This window comes from Leucoraja erinacea, chromosome 21 (assembly GCF_028641065.1).
Source record: "Leucoraja erinacea ecotype New England chromosome 21, Leri_hhj_1, whole genome shotgun sequence".
NCBI lineage: Eukaryota > Metazoa > Chordata > Chondrichthyes > Rajiformes > Rajidae > Leucoraja > Leucoraja erinaceus.
Window position 1 is genome coordinate 36,675,238 of NC_073397.1, and position 22,266 is coordinate 36,697,503.

Genomic DNA, 22,266 nt, shown 5'->3' on the forward strand with positions numbered 1-22,266 from the left:
AAGTCCTCTGGAATGGGAGTCAGGTTTGATGTTCATATTAAATTACACTTATTGCATTGTATAGTGCATCACCAAACACTGTGCGAAATACAATCTGTTCTAATTGATTGTTATCCCTCTTGTTCTGACTCTTTTTACCAACATTTCATTGCCTTTTGTCAATTTAAGTTTTCATTTTCATGGATCTTCTTTTTGATGTGAGCCTCAAATCTCTCAACACCTCCAGTCTTGGATTTGTTTGTGTTTGTCGGTTGTCAAATCAGTTACCATCTACCACCACCTCTCCTTTGCAGCCCAAAATGTCATCTGTTCATTCTCTCCACGGATGCTGCCTAACCTGCTACGTTTCTCCAGCACTTTGATTTGCCCAAGATTCCAGCAGCTGCAGCCTCTTGTCTCCATTGATGCAACTCCTGCCTGACTATTTGTGGGATATATGGAGCTTTTTTTGTTTTGTTGCTCCAGTCCAATTTATAACCTCTTCTACATTGCTTTCCAATATACTGTCTTGCTCATGGTTACTTCCTCCTCTACTCTAATTTTGAAGATTCCGTAGGCTCTGCTGTTAAATTTTACATTTGCCATGCCTTGTACAAATCTAAGGTGGTGGCACAGACATAGATGACCAAGGTACGCAGGGTATTGTTAAAACTCCCTTTATCTAACTCTGCTGCCAGACCAGTATATTTTCCAAACTATTAGATAGTCTCCTAATTTGAGGAAGACTATCTGGTGCGACAGAGGTTTACCTGCATCTCTTCCAACCTCATCTATTGCGTCCGCTGCTCTAGATGTCAGCAGATCTATATCGGTGAGACCAAGCGGAGGTTGGGCGATCGTTTCGTCGAACACCTCCGCTCGGTCCGCAATAACCAAGCTGACCTCCCGGTGGCTCAGCACTTCAACTCCCCCTCCCACTCCGCCTCCGACCTCTCTGTCCTGGGTCTCCTCCATGGCCACAGCGAGCAGCACCGGAAATTGGAGGAACAGCACCTCATATTCCGTTTGGGGAGTCTGCACCCCGGGGGCATGAACATCGAATTCTCCCAATTTTGTTAGTCCTTGCTGTCTCCTCCCCTTCCTCAGCCCCCCTGCTGTCTCCTCCCATCCCCCAGCCTTCTGGCTACTCCTCCTTTTCCCTTTCTTGTCCCCACCCACCCCCGCCCCCGATCAGTCTGAAGAAGGGTTTCGGCCCGCAACGTTGCCTATTTCCTTCGCTCCATAGATGCTGCTGCACCCGCTGAGTTTCTCCAGCTTTTTTGTGTAACCATCCTTGCTATTGAGTTCACCAGGTTAATTCCTGGGATGGAAGGACTAACATATGATGAAAGAATAGATCAACTGGGATCTCAATACACTGGAGTTTAGTAGGATGAGAGGGGATCTTATAGAAACATAAAATTCTTAAGGGATTGGACAGGCTGGATGCAGGAAACCTGTTCCTGATGTTGGGGGGAGTCCAAAACCAGGTCACAGTTTATGAATAAGGGGTAGGCCGTTTAGGACTGAGATGAGGAAAAACTATTTCACCCAGAGAGTTGTTATTTTGTGGAATTATCTGCCACAGAAGGCAGTGGAGGCCAATTGACTGGAAGTTTTCAAGAGAGAGTTAGATATAGCTCTTGGGGCTAATGGAATCAAGGGATATGGGGAGAAAGCAGGAACGGAGTACTGATTTTAGATGATTGACCATGATCATATTGAATGACATTGCTGGTTCAAAGGTCTGAATGGCCTATTCCTGCACCTATTTTCTATGTTTCTATTACCCATCATATTTAATGATTTTCTTTTCTTTAAATGTCATACAGTAAAATAATTTCACCTTGAAATCAAATGAATTGTGGATAACAAAGTCCCATTAGATTTAACAGGAATAGAAACATAGAAATTAGGTGCAGGAGTAGGCCATTCGGCCCTTCGAGCCTGCACCGCCATTCAATATGATCATGAATGCGGGACTAGATTCCCCCTTCAAGTGGAAGGAGGTGTGGGGAAAATGCTCGGCGAGTAGGAGGGGGGTGTGGAGGCCAGCACTGCAGTGAGCAGAAAGGGGGTGCAGGAAACCTCACCTTTGGATTCATGGGTGATCAATTGTGCCCTTTAAAATACATTAGTTTGAGCAGCTGCATCCTTCTGTTTCCACATTCCTGTCTTTCAATAGAACCATTGGAATTGCAGATAGAAAGTCGGATACCAAATGATTGGGATTTCTGAATAGTTTGATTGTACTTGCCTTCAGTAGCAATAGAATTTGGGAGCAGGAAGATTGTGGTACAGGTACAACTTTACAAGAGTTTGCTAGGCCACAGGTGAAGTAGAGTCATACAGCATGGAAACGTGTCCTTTGGCCCAACTTGGCCATGCTGACCCAAATGCCCCATCTAATCCAGCCCCAGTTGCTCAAGTGTGGCCGTGAGTCCAGTTCTGGCTGCCATGCCTGATTGCTTTGGAGCAGATGCAGAGGAGATTCACTGGGATGATGCCTGGACTAAGGCATTTCAGTCTGAGAAACTGGCCAGGCTGAGTTTGTTTGCTTTGAAGCAGAAGAGGCTAATGGGGAACGTGATGGCAGTATACAAAATTGAGAGGCAAAGATGGGATAGATGGAAGGGAACTTTCCCCATGGCAGATTTGTCTAAAACTAGAGAGCATATCTTTAAGGTAAATGGTGATGGTTTTCGATGGGATATGAGGCGAAAAACACCTTCTCCGAGTTAGTTTGGAATCTTAAATGCACTGCCTGAATGGGTGGCAGAGGCAGGTCCTCTCACTGCATTTGTGTGTCCAGGTGAGAATTTGAATTGCCATTCGACAGAAGGCTTACGGACCAGATTCTGATAACTTAGATTGGTACAGATGGGGGGGTTATGGTTGGTATGGATATAGTGGGCCACATAGGGCCTGTTTCCATATTGTCTGATCTGTGATTTCCTGCAACACTATTATTAGGAACCAATAACAAAAGAGTCCATTCTAGATTTAGCCATTAATTGAATGCAAAGGCAGAATTGTTTAATTGACCAAAAGGGAACATCGTTCAATTAATGACCATCATATGCTTTTGTGCTAGTTGGAATGGGAACAAGAGCCACAAAGCAAGATTTTAAAAGATGAAAATTAAATGAACACAGTAAATTGATTATTTGTAGGTACTTTTGTGAATAGAGTGAAGTATTCAAAGTCTTTAATAAAATACAAGTAATCCTTTGTTACACAAAAAAGCTGGAGAAACTCAGCGGGTGCAGCAGCATCTATGGAGCGAAGGAAATAGGCAACGTTTTGGGCCGAAACCCTTCTTCAGACCGAAAAAACCCTTCTTCGGCCCGAAACGTTACCTATTTCCTTCGCTCCATAGATGTTGCTGCACCCGCTGAGTTTCTCCAGCTTTTTTGTGTAACCTTCGATTCTCCAGCATCTGCAGTTCCTTCTTAAACACAAGTAATCCTTTCTTTTGCAAAGAGGCTGTATGTGCATTTATTAAATTATGAAAATAATAAGAGCAGAAACATATCATTCCGAGGGAAAGGGAAAAATGGATTCCGGCACGGAGAACTAATCAGAACTTCGAAAGAATATAAAGAAAACGGTAAACTGGAACCTAAAAACTTGCAAGAGGTGGTAAAGCTAATAGCTTTATAAAGTTCAATAATTTTTACCTGCATATTTTCCCATGTTTAATCAAATTGTATTTTCTCAAACTAGTGAAAAGGAAGAACATTTTTTTTAGAGCATGATATTGAAAAACAATAAATGAAGAGCAAATAAATAGTGGATGTGAGAGTTTTTAAAACTCATATCTCAGAAGTGATGATTTCCACTCTCTGGTGCTGACAGGGAAAAAAAGCCAAATTGAAACAGTAAGGGGAAAATGGGGAACACAATGATATAGGATTTGATCAAGTATGACACAATGCACGATTCCACATGAATTGTGAGACTTCATTTCATACAAGGCCTCAATAAGGATAGACAGTGGTGACCATGACTGATGATTTCCACATGGCATTTGATAAAGTTCCACAACTGTTCTATCTTCAAGAAAAATGCTTACAATTAGGTGTCTGATCATTTTTTCTAAATGTTGGGTTTGCCTTGGATAGACACATAAAGCTGGAGTAACTCAGCGGGACAGGCAGCATCTCTGGAGAGAAGGCATGGGTGACGTCTCGGATCAAGACCCTTCTTCAGACTTGCCTTGATTGGTGCCTATCTAGTGTTCTGTTATTGAAGTAGGATTTCATTTGGGCATTCTTGCTGTTTACCCTGCAAAATGAATTGACTAATGACATGACATTTAATTACCTGCCACATAAGTATTTATCTGACATCTGTCAACAATTGAGTAGCATTGGTTGACGTTCTCATCTGCCTCACTGCTGCTTTGGGTCTTGTCCCTGCCGGACCAGTTTAAACCGTCTAGAGTGCCTGTCACATAGCTGCCTGCTCAGTTCAGGTACAACCCGTCCCTCTTGTACAGGTAATCCCTGACCACTACATTAACTTCTCAGCTATATAGTCATAGAGTCAGACAGCATGCAAATAGGCCCTTGTGCACAACTTGCCCACGCCAACCAACATGTCCCATTTACACTAGTCCTACCTGCCTGCGTTTGGCCCATATCCTATCCTCTCCATGTACCTGTCAAAATGTTTTTTAAACATTGTGATAGTACCTGCCTGAAGTACCTCCTTTGGCAGCTTGTTCCATAAAAAAAAAGTTGCCCCTCAGATTCCTATTAAATCTTTCCCCCCTCGCCTTAAACCCCTGTCGTATGGATAAATGGTTTTGTGCATTTACCCAATCTATTCCGCTCATGATCTTCTGCATCTCTGTAAGATCACCGCTCATCGTCCTGTGCTCCAAGGAATAAAGTTTGAGTCTGCTCTACCTCTCCTTTTAGCTCACCCCTTCTGGTTCTGACAACATCCTCATAAATCTTCTCTGCCCCCTTTCCCGTCTTCAGGCCTTGCCTCCTTTTCCTACTCTGTCTTGTAGGTGGCTATGGAAGTAATCAAGCAATTACTATCTTTTGACATCCTGCTTGTTAGTCTCCTGCCTGACTCTCTACATTCACTCTGCAGAACATCAACCTTTTTTATACCTGTGTCGTTGGTACCAACGTGCACAGTGACCTCCGGCTGCTCACCCTCTCCCCAGAGAATGGTCTGCTTTATTCCAGTGAATACAAAATGCTGAGAGACGTAGATAAGGTGATTGGTCACACTCCTTTTCGCAAACTAGAGGGCATAGGTTTATGGTGTAAAGGGAAAGATTTAAGCGACACACCAGTGTATGTCTTTACACTGAGGGTCACGGGTCAATGGGATGAGCTGTCAGAGGAACTATAGATGCAGGTTAAATGGGGATATTTAAAAGACCTTTAATGAGGTACGTAGATAGAAAAGGTTTAAGGGATATGGGCCAAACACTGTCAAATGGGAGGAGCTAAAACCTGGTCAGCTTGGATCATAAAAGCCAAATGGTCTGTTTCCATGTGGTATTATTCAATGACTATAAATGTTTAATTGTTTCTATACATGTTCTTTTTGAGACGAGCAACATATTTAGTTAGAGGAAATCTAATCCAGAGGAAGGAACTGCAGATGATGGTTTATACTGAAGATTGACACAAAGCTGGAGTAACTCAGCGGGTCAGATGGCGTTTCTGGAGAAAAGGAATGGGTGACGTTTCGGGTTGAAACATCTGAAGAATCATCTCGACTCGCAACGTCACCCATTCCTTTTCTCCAGAGACGCTGTCTGACCCGCTGAGTTACTCCAGTTTTTTGTGTCTAACATATTTAGTTACACTAAATAGCCAAGGACACTTTCATAAATCTGTGTTGAGACACTCAAAACTGGTGGTCTTGCAGTAAAGTTTAAGTTGAGGTCTTTCAAAGGTTGTCAATGAAACATTGATGCTGTAACTAATATCAATAGGAGTATAAAATACAAAATCACTCTAATATTGAGAACAAAAGCGTGGATGTGGAATTTTAGTAAGGGTGAGTATATAAAATTAGTTATTTGGGCCCAAAGGAAGTATATTTGACTAATATTGATACCTTAAACTAGAAATTGTGGAAATCCATTGTGATACAAGTCCATGCATCAAAATGTGATAATTTAGTACAATGGTTTAAAAACAGACTAACAAAATTTTGATTTTTAATGTCTATATTATAAAGTGGAGGAAAGATTGCTGTAGCTGTACAAATCCCTAGTTAAAACACTTTCCGAACACTGCTTACTGTTCTAAGTATCCTAGAAAGGATGCATTGGCTTTGCAAGGGCTGGCAATAGCTTTACAAAATTGTACTTAAACCACATAGAAACATAGAAATTAGGTGCAGGAGTAGGCCATTCGGCCCTTCGAGCCTGCACCGCCATTCAATATGATCATGGCTGATCATCCAACTCAGTATCCCGTACCTGCCTTCTCTCCATACCCCCTGATCCCCTTAGCCACAAGGGCCACATCTAACTCCCTCTTAAATATAGCCAATGAACTGGCCTCAACTACCCTCTGTGGCAGAGAGTTCCAGAGATTCACCACTCTCTGCGTGAAAAAAGTTCTTCTCATCTCGGTTTTAAAGGATTTCCCCTTTATCCTTAAGCTGTGACCCCTTGTCCTGGACTTCCCCAACATCGGGAACAATCTTCCTGCATCTAGCCTGTCCAACCCCTAAGAATTTTGTAAGTTTCTATAAGATCCCCTCTCAATCTTCTAAATTCTAGAGAGTATAAACCAAGTCTATCCAGTCTTTCTTCATAAGACAGTCCTGACATCCCAGGAATCAGTCTGGTGAACCGTCTCTGCACTCCCTCTATGGCAATAATGTCCTTCCTCAGATTTGGAGACATGTGGAGAAAGTTTTTAGTGTGTGCCCTAGGAAGAATGTTGGCCGTGGAATACAGCACACAGTCATCAGAATTTTAACAGTGGTCCAAAGATTATTCCGTGAGAAGCGGTTATGAAAGTTCAATGTATTCCCAGGTTAAATGTTGCAACATTTGGACTCCACAATTAATGCATTTAAGGTGTGTTTCTGTGCTGAAGGAATGTGGACAAAGGCAATCAACTCTGTTCAGGAGAGATGACAGGAAAAGCTTCATTCAGAATGGTCATATGTACCATTTAAAAAAAAAAAAAGAAAAAATTATATGCTTGTCCAATTAATTTAAAATCTGTAGTTTAATAGAATTTTGCCAGAATATTGATGCAACCTAATTGAATTGAAGAATAATGTGTTTTTCATGGATTCCTTGTGCATATTTTGAACACTGTCTTAAAATTGGCTGGTTTTGATTAATTAAATGGGGGGAAAAAAACTATTTCCATAGATTTATTGTACAGAAGAACAATTCGAGACATATCTAATATACTTATTGATGGGGGACTGAGGGTATTATCATGGTCTTCATGTACATATGTTTGAAAATTTATACTTACTTTTCCAGGTTTAAAAAAAAATGGCAGTAAACGTGTATTCTACATCTGTGACCAGTGACAACCTCAGCCGGCATGATATGTTGGCGTGGATTAATGATTCTCTTCAATTGAGCTTTACAAAAGTTGAACAGCTGTGCTCTGGTAAATATAATACATTTGTAGTGGATACCTAATTTTGTAAATGTATGTGTTTGTCAAAAGACCATCCTATGTTATAAATCATACAAGAATGTACGTTTCATGTGGGTGAGAGGAAGACATCAACAAATGCGTTGGCCTTTGAGGTGTATTATATATTTTCTATTTTTCCATACCCTTGCATCCCCTTTAAACTCAATTCATTGCTTTTTGTTTAATTTAGTATCCTATCAAATTATATCACCCTTGGCATGCTGCACTCAGCTGATTTAGTAGGTCATAGGTTCAGGCCTGACTCCAGAGATCTAATCAAAGCTGACACTTCAATATAGTGCTGAAGGAGTTATGCACTATTGAAGATGATGTCTCTCGGATGAGACATTAAGTTGGGACTAGGCCTGCCCCTCAGCTGACCTTCTGGCATCCTCTGGCATTCCCGGGTGAAATCGCAGCGCACACCAGGTCTCAGGGGAAAGAGCCCCCCCTCAAACAATATGTAAAACAGGCCACTCATTGATTGACTTTTTTGCATGACCATTGCTAGTTAGAAATCGGCTGCTTGTGATTCCCCACAGCATTCATAACGCAATAAACAAGTCAATATAGATACCTATTGCTCAAAAACTACAGCCACAAGGAATGGCAGCTGTTGAAATCTTGAGCAGAACACACAGTGCTGGATGAACTCAGTGAGTCAAACAGCTTCTGTGGAGGGAATGGACAGGCGACACTTTGGGTAGGGACACTTCTTCAAGCTGATAGAATGGTGGTGGAAAGCTGGAACCGATCTGGGAGTGGGACAAAGCCTGGCATGTGATGGGTGGGTTTAGATTGGCAGATGGATGGAGTAAGTGACAAGAGAGAGGCTTGGACTTGCCTCTCTCTCTCTCTCTTTCTCTCTTGTACTGCAGTGCAATTCAGATGTGGCTAACGGCAATATCTACACACAGGGTAATGGATGAATTAAATCAGTGGCACTTAAGAAAAGAGAGAGAGAAAAAACGGAGTGAGTCCCAACGTAAATTGGTGAAGCAGCACCTCATTTATCGCTTGGGCAGTTTGCACCCCAGCGGTATGAACATTCAGTTCTCTAATTTCAGGTAGTCTCTACTTTCTCCTCCCCTTCTCAGCTCTCCCTCAGCCCACTGGCTCCACCCCTTACTTTCTTCTTCCCGCCACCCTCTCCCACCCTCACATCAGTATGAAGAAGGGTTTAGACCCGAAACGTTGCCTATTTCCTTCGCTCCATAGATGCTGCCTCACCTGCTGAGTTTCTCCAGCATTTTTGTCTACCTTTGCTATCCATTCAGCTATCTCTCCTTGGATCCTATGTGATCTAACCTTCCAGAGCAGCCTACCATGCGGAACTTTGTCGAACGCCTTACTAAAAATCCATGTATACAACATCTACAGCTCTGCCCTCATCCACCTTTTTGGTCACGTTTTCAAAAAACTCAATCAGATTTGTGAGACATGACCTCCCACTTACAAAACCATGCTGACTATCCCTAATCAGTCCTTGCCCGTCCAAATGCCTGTATAACCTATCCCTCAGAATACTCTCTAGTAACTTTCCAACTACAGATGTTAAGCTCACAGGCCTATAGTTCCCAGCATTTTCCCTTCAGCCTTTCTTGAATCGAGGCACAACATTTGTCACCCTCCAGTCTTCCGGCTCCTCTCCTGCATTTAAGGACGACTCGTAAATTTGAACCAGGGCTCCTGCAATTTCCTCTCTGGTCTCCCACAATGTCCTCAGACATATCTGATCAGGCCTTGGAGATTTGTCCACCTTCATACATGATAGTACCTTCAGTACTTCTTCGACGGTAACACTGACTGCTCTCAAGACACTTCCAGTGACTGCCCCAAGTTTCTCAGTCCTCCTGTCTTTCTCTTCGGTAAGAGGAGAAATACTCATTGAGGACCTTGCCCATCTCCTGTGGTCCACACAGAGGTGACTGCTTTGATTCCTGAGAGGCCACACTCTCTCTCTCTAGTTATCCTTTTCCCCCATATGTATTTATAAAATCTTTTGGGATTGTCTTTAATGCTACCCGCCAGAGCTATCTCCTGGCCCCTTTTTGCCCTCATGATCTTTTTCAGTTTACACCTTAGTTTCTGAAACTCCTCCAGGGATACACTTGATCCTAGCTGCCTATACCTGTCCCATGCATCCTTCTTGTTTTTGACCAATGCCTCAATTTCCCTCGTCAGCCAAATTTCCTTACGTTTGCCTGCTTTGCCCTTCACTCTAACGGGGACGTACATATCCTGAGCTTTTGTCCGCACACTTTTAAAAACTTCCCTCAAATAACTTGCTCCAGTCAACGAGCGAGACCTTCTCTCATACCCTCACAGTTTGCCTTACCCCAGTTGAGCATTTTAACACGTGGACCCTCTCTGGCCTGATCCATAACTATCTTGAACCTAATTGAACTGTGGCCACTGGTCCCAAAAGGCACCTCCACAAACACTTCATTAATTTGCCTGTCCCAATTTCCCAATACTAGATCCAGTGTTTCCCTCTCACGTGTGGGGGCCTCTACATATTGCTTGAGAAAACTCCTGAACACTTTTGGGGAATTAAACCCCATTTAAACACTTAACACTATGAATTTCCCAGTCAATATTGGGAAAGTTAAAATGACCCACTACAACAACCTTATTTGACCTGCAGCTGTCTGCAATCTCCTGGCATATTTGTTCTTCTTATTCCTGTTGACTATTTGGGGGTCTGTAGTACACCCCCAACAAGGTGATCATCCCTTTCTTGTTCCTCAGCTAACCCATATAGCCTCACTAGTCGGACCGTCCGTAATGTCACCTCTGACCACTCCCGTGACATCCTCCTTAACCAACAATGCAACTCCCCTCCTCTTTTTCCCACGCCCTTGTCTCCACTGAATCGCCTGTACCTCGGAACATTGAGCTGCTAGTCCTGCCCCTTCGTTAACCAGGTTTCAGTAATGGCCACAACGTCCCAGTCGCTCGTACCTATCCATGCCCTAAGCTCATCTGCCTTACCCGTCAGGCTCCTTGCATTAAAATACATCCAGTTTAAACCAACCCCCCTTCCTCGCTCTCCACCTTTCACCTGCCTTTTCTGTCCACTAACCTTTCCCTCGCCACCCTCCATCTCTCACCTGCCTCTGTCCTGCATGAGATTACACACCCCTGCCAATCTAGTTTAAACCCTCCCGTGTTGCATTAGCAAACCTGCCCGCCAGGATGTTGGTCCCTCTCCAGTTAAGGTGTAACCTGTCCCTTTTGTACAGGACACTTCTAAATACGAAACAAGATTTATGTTCAGTAGTACCACTAGTGGCAGTTTACCATTATTTGCTCTTTTCCACTTCCAGGTGGGAAAGGTCTTTGCCCAGACCTAATTATAGGTAGAACGTAACTTTTTCTCAAACCCAAACTAAGACCATTCATACAACTGAGAAATCCAAGGGAGATGCTGCAGCTTTAATTATAAAACAAATGTTTTGTTTTAAAGGTGCCGCGTTTTGCCAGTTTATGGATATGCTATTCCCAGGCTGTGTTGGACTGAAGAAGGTCAAATTCCAAGCCAAACTGGAACATGAATATATTCACAATTTCAAGCTTTTACAAGCAGCCTTCAAGAGAATGGGTGTCGACAAAGTAAGTTGCATTTATAAATTCCTTATTTTGCATATGAAAGTACAGCCATTTTACAAGAGGTTTAATTGCACTGGCTTGATTTTCCATTCTTTACAGTGCCCTCCATAATGTTTGGGACAAAGACCCATAATTTATTTGCCTCTGTACTCCACGATTTGAGATTTGCATTAGAAAAAAATCGCATGTGGTGAAAGTGCACATTGTCAGATTTTAATAAAGGCAATTTTTATACATTTTGGTTTCACCATGTAGAAATTACAGTAGTGTTTATACATAGAACCCCATTTCAGGGCACCACAATGTTTGGGACACATGGCTTTGCAGGCGTTTGTAATTGCTCAGGTGCATAATAATTGCCTCCTTAATGCAGGTATAAGAGAGCTCTCAGCACCTAGTCTTTCCTCCAGTCTTTCCATCACCTTTGGAAACTTGTATTGCTGTTTATCAACATGAGGACCAAAGTTGTGCTAATGAAAGTCAAAGAAGCCATTATGAGACTGAGAAACACGAATAAAACTGTTAGAGACATCAGCCAAACCTTAGGCTTACCAAAATCAACTGTTTGGAACATCATTAAGAAGAAAGGGAGCACTGGTGAGCTTACTAATCGCAAAGGTACTGGGAGGCCAAGGAAGACCTCCATAGTTGATGACAGAAGAATTCTCTCTATAATAAAGAAAAACCCCAAACACCTGTCCAACAGATCAGAAACACTCTTCACAAGTCTGTTGTGAATTTGCCAATGCCCAAGGTCTGCAGAAGACTTCATGAACAGAAATACAGAGGCTACACTGCAAGATGCAAAAATAGGATGGCCAGGTTACAGATTGGCAAGAAGTACTTAAGATCAACCACAGTTCTGGAAAAAGGTCTTGTGGGCAGATGAGACGAAGATTAACCTATCAGAGTGATGGCAAGAGCAAAGTATGGAGGAGAGAAGGAACTGTCCAAGATCCAAAGCATACCACCTCATCTGTGAAACAGTGGTGGGGGTGTTATGGCCTGGGCATGTATGGCTGCTGAAGATACTGGCTCACTTATCTTCATTGATGATACAACTGCATAATAATTGCAGCATAATGAATTCTAAAGTGTAGACACATCCCTTCTGCTCAAGTTCAAACAAATGCCTCAAAACTCATTGGCCAGCGGTTCATTCTACAGCAAGACAATGATCCCAAACATACTGCTAAAGCAACAAAGCGGTTATTCAAAGTTAAAAAAAGGTCAATTCTTGAGTGACCAAGTCAATCTGAACCCAATTGAGCCTTTTATATGCTGTAGAGAAAACTGAAGGGGACTAGTCCCCAAAACAAGCATAAGCTAATGATGGCTGCAACACAGGCCTGGCAGAGCATCACCAGAGAAGACACCCAGCAACTGGTGATGCCCATGAATCGCAGACTTCAAGCAGTCCTTGCATGCAAAGGATATGCAACAAAATACTAAACATGTCTACTTTCATTCACATGACATTTCTGTGTCCCAAACATTATGGTGCCCTGAAATGGGGGGGGGGACTATGTATAAACACTGCTGTAATTTCTACATGGTGAAACCAAAATGTATAAAAATGGTCTTTATTAAAATCTGACATTGTGCACTTTAACCACATGTGATTTTATCTATTAGAATGAACATACTGGTCTGCAACGGACTTTCACCAGTTATAATCTTTACTCCTCACCTCTGTAAAGTTCATGTTGCGTTAATTAACCTTCATTTGAATCAGCATTTTGCTGATTATTATCTTCCTGATTTTTGTCTTTAAGTACCCGAGACAAATCTCTCCAATAAGTGGACTTTTAAGTACAAATTGTCTTGTAAATGGGCATATTAATCTTGCGTAACTTCACAAAGTAATAACTGTGACCTTTATACCCTAGATTCTATTCAGATGAATAAATGAATGTCATTAAAGTGGGGTGAAATATTGAAATGTTTGTTTTCTATTTTGTTCAGATTATCCCTGTTGATAAACTAGTGAAAGGGAAATTTCAAGATAATTTTGAGTTTGTTCAGTGGTTCAAGAAATTCTTTGACGCGAACTACGATGGTAAAGATTATGACCCGATACTTGCCCGGCAAGGTCAGGATGCAGCTCCTCCACTTAACCACGGTGACCAGCCCTTGAACAAACCCAAGAAGACGCTCGGCACTGCAAGCACAGGTATTCCACTTAATTTTACTTGATTTATTCAGTCATTTTCATTGAAATAGTCAAGAGTCAATTTAATTGTCATTTGGACCCCTTGAGGTCCAAACGAAATGCCGTTTCTGCAGCCATACATTACAAACAAATAGACCCCAGACACAACATAATTTACATTTTACATAAACATCCATCACATTGTTGTGATGGAAGGCCAAAAAAAACTTATCTCTCCACTGCACTCTCCCCCCCCCCCCCCCCCCCAATGTCAGAGTCAAAGTCAAAGCCCCCGGCTGGCGATGGCGATTGTCCCGCGGCCATTAAAGCCACGCCGGGTGATGCAAGGTCGCACACCGGGTCTTGATGTTGGAGCCCCCGGCGTGCGCTCGCAGAGTCCCGCGGCCATTCCAAGCTGCGCGGGGCGGTGATGTTAGGCCCCGCTCCAGGAGCTCTTCGACCCCGCAACTCGGGCGGGAGAAGTCGCCGTTGCAGGAGCCCTGAAAAGCGGTCTCCCTCCAGGGACCCGCGGGCTCCCGGTGCCGCCGTAGTACATTGCCACAAATACTTGTGGCAATGTACTGTTTAGATTTATTCAAAACCTATCGAAATATATAAGTTTGATTTCCAGATTTGATTATGTTTGGCTAAATCATTCAGTAAATTAAGTTTTTAGTAGTGATTAAAATGAGCACGAGCTTGTATCTTTTCGCATTGCCTAAATAAGCATCTCTTTTGTTTAGTACGTAATTAGTAAAAAATTACTCAGAACTGTGTATTTTGGAAGGTGGTGTTACAATTCTTTTGATTCGCTGTGTTTATATGCTGGGTTTTTAATTTTTTTAAATTTTATTTATTTTTAAATATATCATGCTGTGCATCCTTTTAAATTTGATTTGATAACACTACCCTGTAAAAAGAAGCCACTCAAGTTGTTAACTACCGCCACCATCCTTAATCAACCCTATTAAAGCTGTGCTTAGATTGTGTTTATCTAGCACAAGGACTAAAATTTAATGAAGCCAATGTACAGTACACACCGGCCAGTATTTCCAGTTTAAAAACTAGATTTTCTAAAAAAAAATGTTCATATTACAAAAATTGCCTAAAATTAAAATATAATAAATTAAATTAGGCAGTCAGGCCCTTGAACAGCTCAAGCAGATTCAGATTCAGATTTACATTTGTTGTCAATTACCAATTAAGGTACAGTGATATTTGAGTTGTCTTGCAGCCATACAATTAAAAAAACACACCACAATTAAAAGAACGATAGAAGTTAACATAAACATCCACCACAGTGATCACTGTGATGGAAGCAAGCAACTTATGACGACAAACTACTAACGACACCAACAGCAAGGAATGATATGTACCAATACCTTTTTGTCTAAAATTAGAGCATTCAGCGTCACATCTATTGTGTGCACTTTGATCTTGTTGCATACAAGAGACATTTATTTGTCACATGTACCAATTTGTAGTGAAATGTGTGGTCGCCGTACAGCCATACGAATAATATAGAGCACACCTCACGATAGTCTTTAACACAGACATCCCCACACAGCGGGATCAAAGTTTCCCACTGTGAGGGAAGGCACCAAAGTTCAGTCAACCTCCTCTCTTGTCCTCCCGTGGTCGGGGGAGGGGGGGGGGGGGGCTCCCGAAGCCTCTGCTGTCGTCGCTACTGGCGTCCCGATGTTCAGGCCCACTCGCCGGGGTGATGGAAGTCCAACGTCAGGACTGGAGGACATCCTCAGGGGCTTGGACATCCTGGAGCCTGTAAATCAGGAGGGACAACTTTATGCTAGGAAGGCCATTTTCAACATGCAGGCAGAAATTGTTGCTGCCGCTAAATGGTTTTGTGTCTATGACCTACTTGGTGTTGAAAATAGAAACCAAATGGTTCAGGGTCTTGTTGAACTTTGCAAACGTCCACTGTCTGAAGACATAGAAACATAGAAAAATAGGTGAAGGAGTATGCCATTCAGCCCTTTGAGCGAGCACCGCCATTCAATATGATCATGGCTGATCATCTAAAATCAGTGCCCCGTTCTTGCTTTTTCCCCATATCCCTTGATTCCTTTAGCCGTAAGAGCTAAATTTAACTCTCTCTTGATAACATCCAGTGAATTGGCCTCCACTGCCTTCTGTGGCAGAGAATTCACAACTCTCTGGGTGAAAAAATGTGTCCTCATCTCAGTCCTAAATGGCCCACCCCTTATTCTAAAACTGTGACCCCCCCTGGTTCTGGATTCCCCCAACATCGGGAACATTTTCCAGCATCTAGCATGTCCAATCCTTTAAGAATTTTATATGTCTCTATAAGATATCCTCTCATCCTTCTAAATTCCAGTGAATACAAGCCCAGTCGACCCATTCTTTCATCATATGTCAGTCCAGCCATCCCTGGAATTAACCTGGTGAACTTACACTGCACTCCCTCAATAGCAATAATGTCCTTTCTCAGAGAGACCAAAATTGCACACAATACTCCAGGTGTGTTCTCACCAGGACTGCTGTAGGACCTCCTTGCTCCCAAAGTCAAATCCTCTCGCAATATAGGCCACTAGCTTTCATCACTACCTGTCTGCTTACTTCAGTGAATAGTCATACCAAAAGCATGCTGATCAGTATCCTGTGCCTTGAATGCAATAAATTATTATTCTTGGTATTTCAATCATTAAACGTTTCTTGACGAGAGAAAAAAACATGTAGTTCAACTTTAGTAGTAGACAATATACATTTTAAAATGGAATAAATTTATCAGTGCGGGCTGTAATTGGATTAAGGTCCAATACTCTTTCCAGTAATGTCTGCGTGCAATTTATTGAAGGACATTATGTAGCCACTAGGTGTCGCATTAAATGCCCTCACATTCATATCTATTTAATTTTATGGCTGATGCCATCAAAAACCTGAAACTATATTGGGGATTAACTGTTTAATGCAATTTGGCAAAGAGTACAACATACATCCTTAAATTACCTTTTTCATCATGAATTATCAAGATGTTTGTTTTTTAGAGATGGGGGGAAAGGAAAATTTACAAGTAGTTTCAAATGCAAAGTACTTATTGTCTGAGGATTTTAGACATTATTTAAAATTACCTTTTTATATTCCTGATTTTCTGCAAATTTCCTCTTAACTTCTCTTGCAGGATTGACTTTCTTGTGGTTAATGCCAGAATCCACGAATATTTAAAAAAAAAAAAGGATTTCTATTCCCATGTATCAATAGTTCTGATACCTTAAAAGAATGTCAGCATATTTATATGCATATTTTGCAGGCCTTCTTGGGATTCCTGTTGTATAATTTTCTGTTCTATAAATTACAGATGGCAATCCAAATAACAGCAGCAGTGAGGAGTCTCCGAAACCAAGAATTGTACCAAATTTAATGAGAAAAATTGGTATAATCTATCCGTACCTTTAAACAAAATATAGTGTTCTGTTAACACACATGGTGGTGTTAAGAATAAGCATGGAATTCAGCACCTCTGTTTAAGTATATCATTTTGCATGCCATTTGGAGATGAAGTTACACAGGGTGAACAAAGAAAAGGAAAAACCCAGGAGTAACTCAAAATACTGTCCAACAATTATTCTATTTAAACACTTGTGAACCTTGGTCAAATAAATGAACCCTCTTCCAATAGCTGGTGGTTTCAAATTGAAAAATTCCCCAAACTAATTTGGAAATACATTTTTGGGGTAAGCGCTGAAGTGTGCAGCGATAAAAGGAAAATTAATTTATTAAATTGATTAATTATAGAAATATCTGGGGACTGGTAGCACCGGCGAAGTAAGAATTAGACCCTACAAATTTTGACAAAGTAATGAATTTAGCATTTATTTTTGTAGTAATTCCAAAGTAATTCCGTACAAGACTTGGATGTTCTTTTGCCTACTCCTGCCGTATGTAATTCAGATTCAGATTCATGTAATGCAGTGCTAACACTTTTTATTCTCCCATTATTCATGATTTAAGCCCATATGGGGGATATTGTTAAAATGAAATGATGTCCTGGGAAATGACATGAATAGAGTTTTCAAATTGTATTGCTTCCTTGAAAGCACAAATAATAAAGTTAGACATTATATTTTGATCCAATTAATTACAAAGGCCTAAATTATTTGGAGATTAAATATATGCTGCTATTAGATTCACTGATCAAACCTAGCACATTTTCAAGATGTACTGAAAAGATAATATCTTCCTCGTAAGTATAGTGAAGGAGTTGAACCTGGATATCAAGTGTATTTTGTATATTCCTATTTTTAATTCTCACTGGGTTACATTTCTTTGGTTTTGGTTGGAGTTAAGATTCCTTTTTGTGCACTGTTTCTTCACTTTTTAACACTGCAACATTTTCAAGGTATCACACAGGCACTTTGTTTATTAACCTGGCCAGGTCACATTCTGGTGTTACTTGTGAACTTAAATCTAGTGTTACTTGTGGACTTGGGTTCATCTACTGTATCTTGTTAATAATATTTGGCATTTTTCTAACCTATATTTGTCAATGTGGTTATTTGTCATAGTAACTCAAAAAGTCTATCCAACACCAAAAGTTTCCGCTGCTCCAAAACCTGTGTCGACTGTGTCAAAAAGACCTGCAATGGTGGGGAATGGCGATGCACAAGTTGCAGAGTTGGCTCAACAGGTAACGAAAGTTTTAAGCTCATGGAATATGTACTTGTATTTGAGAGCTCTCTTGGCTTTTAACATTGTATTTGATTTAAATTGTAAGCTAATTGGATCATAAAGTGCACATTTTCAGTTGTTAATATAATGGTGATACCCAAACACTTGAGTACAAAAATGTGCGTTAAAATATGAAGAGGAAGAAAATATTCAGTTATTAGAATGTGTCATCTAGGTGAAGGTCTTTATTCATCCAATTTTGTCTTGGATTGTGTCCAAGAAAATGTAAAAGACTCAATGGCTTTACAAGAGAAAATGGCCGACCAGGTGGCTTCTGCTCTGTACGGATTCAATTGCTGCCCTCTAGCCTGGAATTATTAGATTCCATAAACCTTTATTTCATTTGAAATCCTGTAAGAAATCTGCTTTAATAGCGTGGTCTTCATTTTGGTAGGATAATATTTTATCATACATGGTTTGCGTTTTTAAAAGAAAACATACTTCAGATCTGTAGCTTATGTCATGGCAGATTATTATATCGTTCAAGGATTTATTTTCCTCTAGCCACTGTGTTTAGACAATTGGGTAAGCAGATAGCTTTGTTACGCATTGGAGCTCTCCACGAGACATTCAAAGCCGTTGAGAGTTAAATCGTCAAAACCCAGTCTCTTGATTAATAGTTTCTTTATTGTCGTATAAAAACAGTGAGATATTCATCCAAACATCTTCTTGTTTAAGTACATTTTAATCTTACTCGTAGTCAAACTCGTGCATGGTCAAACTCCAGCATGGCCGAAAGCTATGCTTTTCCCCGCGCCGCCCCCCCCCCCCCCCCCATGCTTCTTCAACTAAACTAAAAACTACTAGCGTCTGCGCAAAAATCCCAGCAGCAAACACGCCTCCGACTATGTAATAAATCCCACCCACATCATTACAGGCAGACAAAATGTTAAGGCAAATGGCCATAATTTATAACATACTGAGTTAAGCCAAATGGCCACTACATTTGTTTTACCTTCCTATTTTGTCCAAGATATTCCAAATTTCCTAGAATTGTGTTTGTCCCTGTTTGTACACGGGGATGATGGTGATTTTGTTTGGATATGCCATTCATCACTGACGCTTTTGACTGATGCTGTTGATGGATCCAGGTTTCACTCCTGGTCTACATTGTCATTTCATTGTGACTGAATGAGTGTGGGGAACCTTTATCCCTACAATTTGATAAACAGTGTCACCAATAAATTTTCATCTTGGGCTTTGTTACATAACATATAACATTTGATTTTTTAAATAATGCATATCTACATTATTACAATGAAATGTTATGTTTTCACAGATCCATGCACTAAAGATTACAGTGGAAGATCTTGAAAAGGAAAGAGACTTTTATTTTGGCAAACTGAGAAATATTGAGTTAATCTGTCAAGAAAATGAACAAGATAATGATCCAGTAATGCAGCGGATTGTGGAGATTTTGTACGCAACCGATGTAAGTTGTTTGCCTTTATAATACTGGCTTGTACAAAACACCAAGCACAGATACATTATAATCACATTTTGATCATGTTCTGAATTATGAGGTTTCCTATTCTGCATAGTTATTTCCCAAACTAAACTGGTTTTCTTTAAACTTGAGCAATGTAGTTTTGGTCAGGGAAAGAATACTTTGAGTGAAAATTCAATATTGTATAAGCAACAGGAAAAAAAAATTAGATCATTTAAAAAAAAAAAAATGGTGTTTGAACAACCACGGGTGTCAAATAAATGCAGCCACCGAACATGTGATGATGAGTGTGACTGGGTTCTGAGTGAACAGTGGTGCATGGATTTTAAGTGTAATCTTTGGAACAAATAAGAAGCTAATTTGTGAGGTAAATTTAGGTCTGAAACATGGGTGTCATCAGTTTTAATCGGTCTAAGAATTAACTTTGAAAGGAACTGACTTTTTTGTTCTAAACCCGAGTTGTCTGTCTTGTACACGCATAAACTTTCACTGGCAATTCAATGAAAACTTGAAATCTGAGTGTTAACAGTTTTATTTTGTATTAGGTGAGGACGCATGACAATTTGGATTAGATTCATATATTTCATCAATACATAATATATTTCAAATGTACAACGTAATAGGGTTTCAACTTTGCAAATTAGTAGCTCTGGGTAGTTTTTATGATCAAATGCAAGTAATTTGAATACCTTAGATGATAAGAGATACATGTAAGAGAATTATATATGTATTATTATTTCCTTGATGGAACAGAATAATATTTTCAACTAATGTAACTTCATTTATGAAGATAATGTCATCATATTTTATCATCTAACTTGACTGAAAAGCTAATTCCACCCCCCCATCCCCCTCCCCTCCCAATATTGTGTGTCTCTCGCACTCCTTAGCTGCCTGACTGGAATAGACTCCTGGTTTCAAATTTTCTGTATTAATTATTTTATTTCTGTGTGTACAGTGTATGTAGTCTATATTAATTACTGGCTGGCCACTTCCTTATCGTTTTTGGCCATAGAAAATGTATTCAAAGTTGACATTAAGAGCCGTTTAAAAATTCAGATGGCTTTTCCATTTGATCAAATGTGCATTGCTTTGGGCCACACCATTTTAAGTAGCTTCAAATTTAAAAAAAAAAAACAGATTCTCTCCTGTGACAAATGTAGCTATTTAAAAAAATTTCATTTCAGTGAGGTGATCCACTTGAATTAATTTCATTGCAGGAGGGATTTGCTGTGCCAGATGTAGCAGATGAACAGCCAGAAGAACAAGAAGAATATTAACCTTGGATGCAGCATACCTATGGTTGGAATATCCTGCCAAAAATCATGTGTGCACATGCACATCCACAGAGGAAAAGACATTCTTATTTTCTGTAAAGTCAAAAGAGCTTTGTTTGTAATTTTGTTAGTGTAAGCAAAATTAAAATGTACCTCCTTTCTAAATAAGTGCACTTTGCAGAAGTTTCAGTCCATATTAAGCAATGAGTGCTTCTACACTTCACATCCTGAGCAGCATTTGCAGGTGTGGAATGGATACTCTGGAAGGTCCTGCAGAGTACTAATATACTGTAACATCCTGATTTTTTTGTTTAATTTGCCAACACCAAAAGCAGACCCGCTCTTGACAGTGTTAAATAGGTTGATTATAGAATGATCACTGCATGATGACTGAAAATTGCACTGTGATGGAAAGTGTATAGAATGGTTCCGATCTTTATACATTATCAGTTATGTTAATAGTTAAAGTGCGTCCCAAACTATGTTGTGTGTACGTGGCAAGCCAGTTCATTTGTCGTGCAAGAAATACGTTGGCAATTAAATGCCGTGCATGAATTTTGTATGGTGACATGGCGTTGGATCAACTGCAGGAAATAGCTGTGATGTTGACAGATCCTACCACCAATTGTGGTTGTACTACAGCAGTGAAATATTTCCTGAATTCTTCTGTGGCCTTTTATTCCTTTTGTTGCCCTAAGACTTCAGTATGCTGTAAGAAAAATCAAACTTGGTCTTAAAACTACAGGGTGTTTTTCTACTCAGATCAATTTCTAATAATAAAGTTTGATATTTCAACAAAATTGTCTGTTGGAAATGTTGGTACATTTATAATCTTTTTAAATATTCTGATTACTTAGAACATTTCTAAAGAATAGTTTATTGCTAATTTAATTCAATCGGTTGTAATATTTAAAGCTTCATTTGTTCTGATATAAGATTTTTAGTTTATTCAGTAACATGGATTAGAACAAGAAAGGAGGTTAATTAGGCTACGTTATGGAAATATTTTTCTCTGCCGCTTTATTTCCTTCCTAGTTGGAAAAATGTCCTTTTTATTTAGTGTTATCAATAAAATGCCCATCTTTTGTATATTGAAAACTATTAAAAAATCAATTTAAGATGTATTTTGTCATTTACTTGCCACATTTTTGTGGTTTCACTTGCAATGATTTTAAGGCATTGTTTTTCCCCTATACTTTTAGTTCTGTCATACTTCCGGTGGTCAAAGAAAACTAACAACACAAATTCCTTGCCTCCTTCTCATGGTTGGAGATGTGAAGTAAATGATCTGTCTCTAAGAATATTCCCTCATCTGAAATGTTAAGAGTAACAGACATGCATGGATACAAGGAGTAGCAACCATTATATTAATTATTCCTCACACAGCTGTATATGTTGCTAAATTAACAATGTGTTTGATGCTGGGACATTGCTTGCAGATTG

The 22,266-nt window shown here is 40.2% G+C and overlaps 1 protein-coding gene across 1 annotated transcript in view; it reads left to right on the forward strand.

Annotated features, from left to right (window-relative positions):
- The window catches only part of mapre1b (microtubule-associated protein, RP/EB family, member 1b), a 28,494-nt gene extending 6,553 nt beyond the window's left edge, over positions 1-21,941 (forward strand). The window contains exons 2-7 of the mRNA XM_055652678.1: positions 7,466-7,598; positions 11,098-11,243; positions 13,206-13,413; positions 17,937-18,058; positions 19,379-19,531; positions 20,767-21,941. Of these exons, the coding sequence (XP_055508653.1) occupies positions 7,478-7,598; positions 11,098-11,243; positions 13,206-13,413; positions 17,937-18,058; positions 19,379-19,531; positions 20,767-20,826 (810 nt within the window). The 5' untranslated portion in view covers positions 7,466-7,477 and the 3' untranslated portion in view covers positions 20,827-21,941. The remainder of the gene's footprint in view (positions 1-7,465; positions 7,599-11,097; positions 11,244-13,205; positions 13,414-17,936; positions 18,059-19,378; positions 19,532-20,766) is intronic.
- The last annotated feature ends 325 nt before the right edge of the window (positions 21,942-22,266 follow it).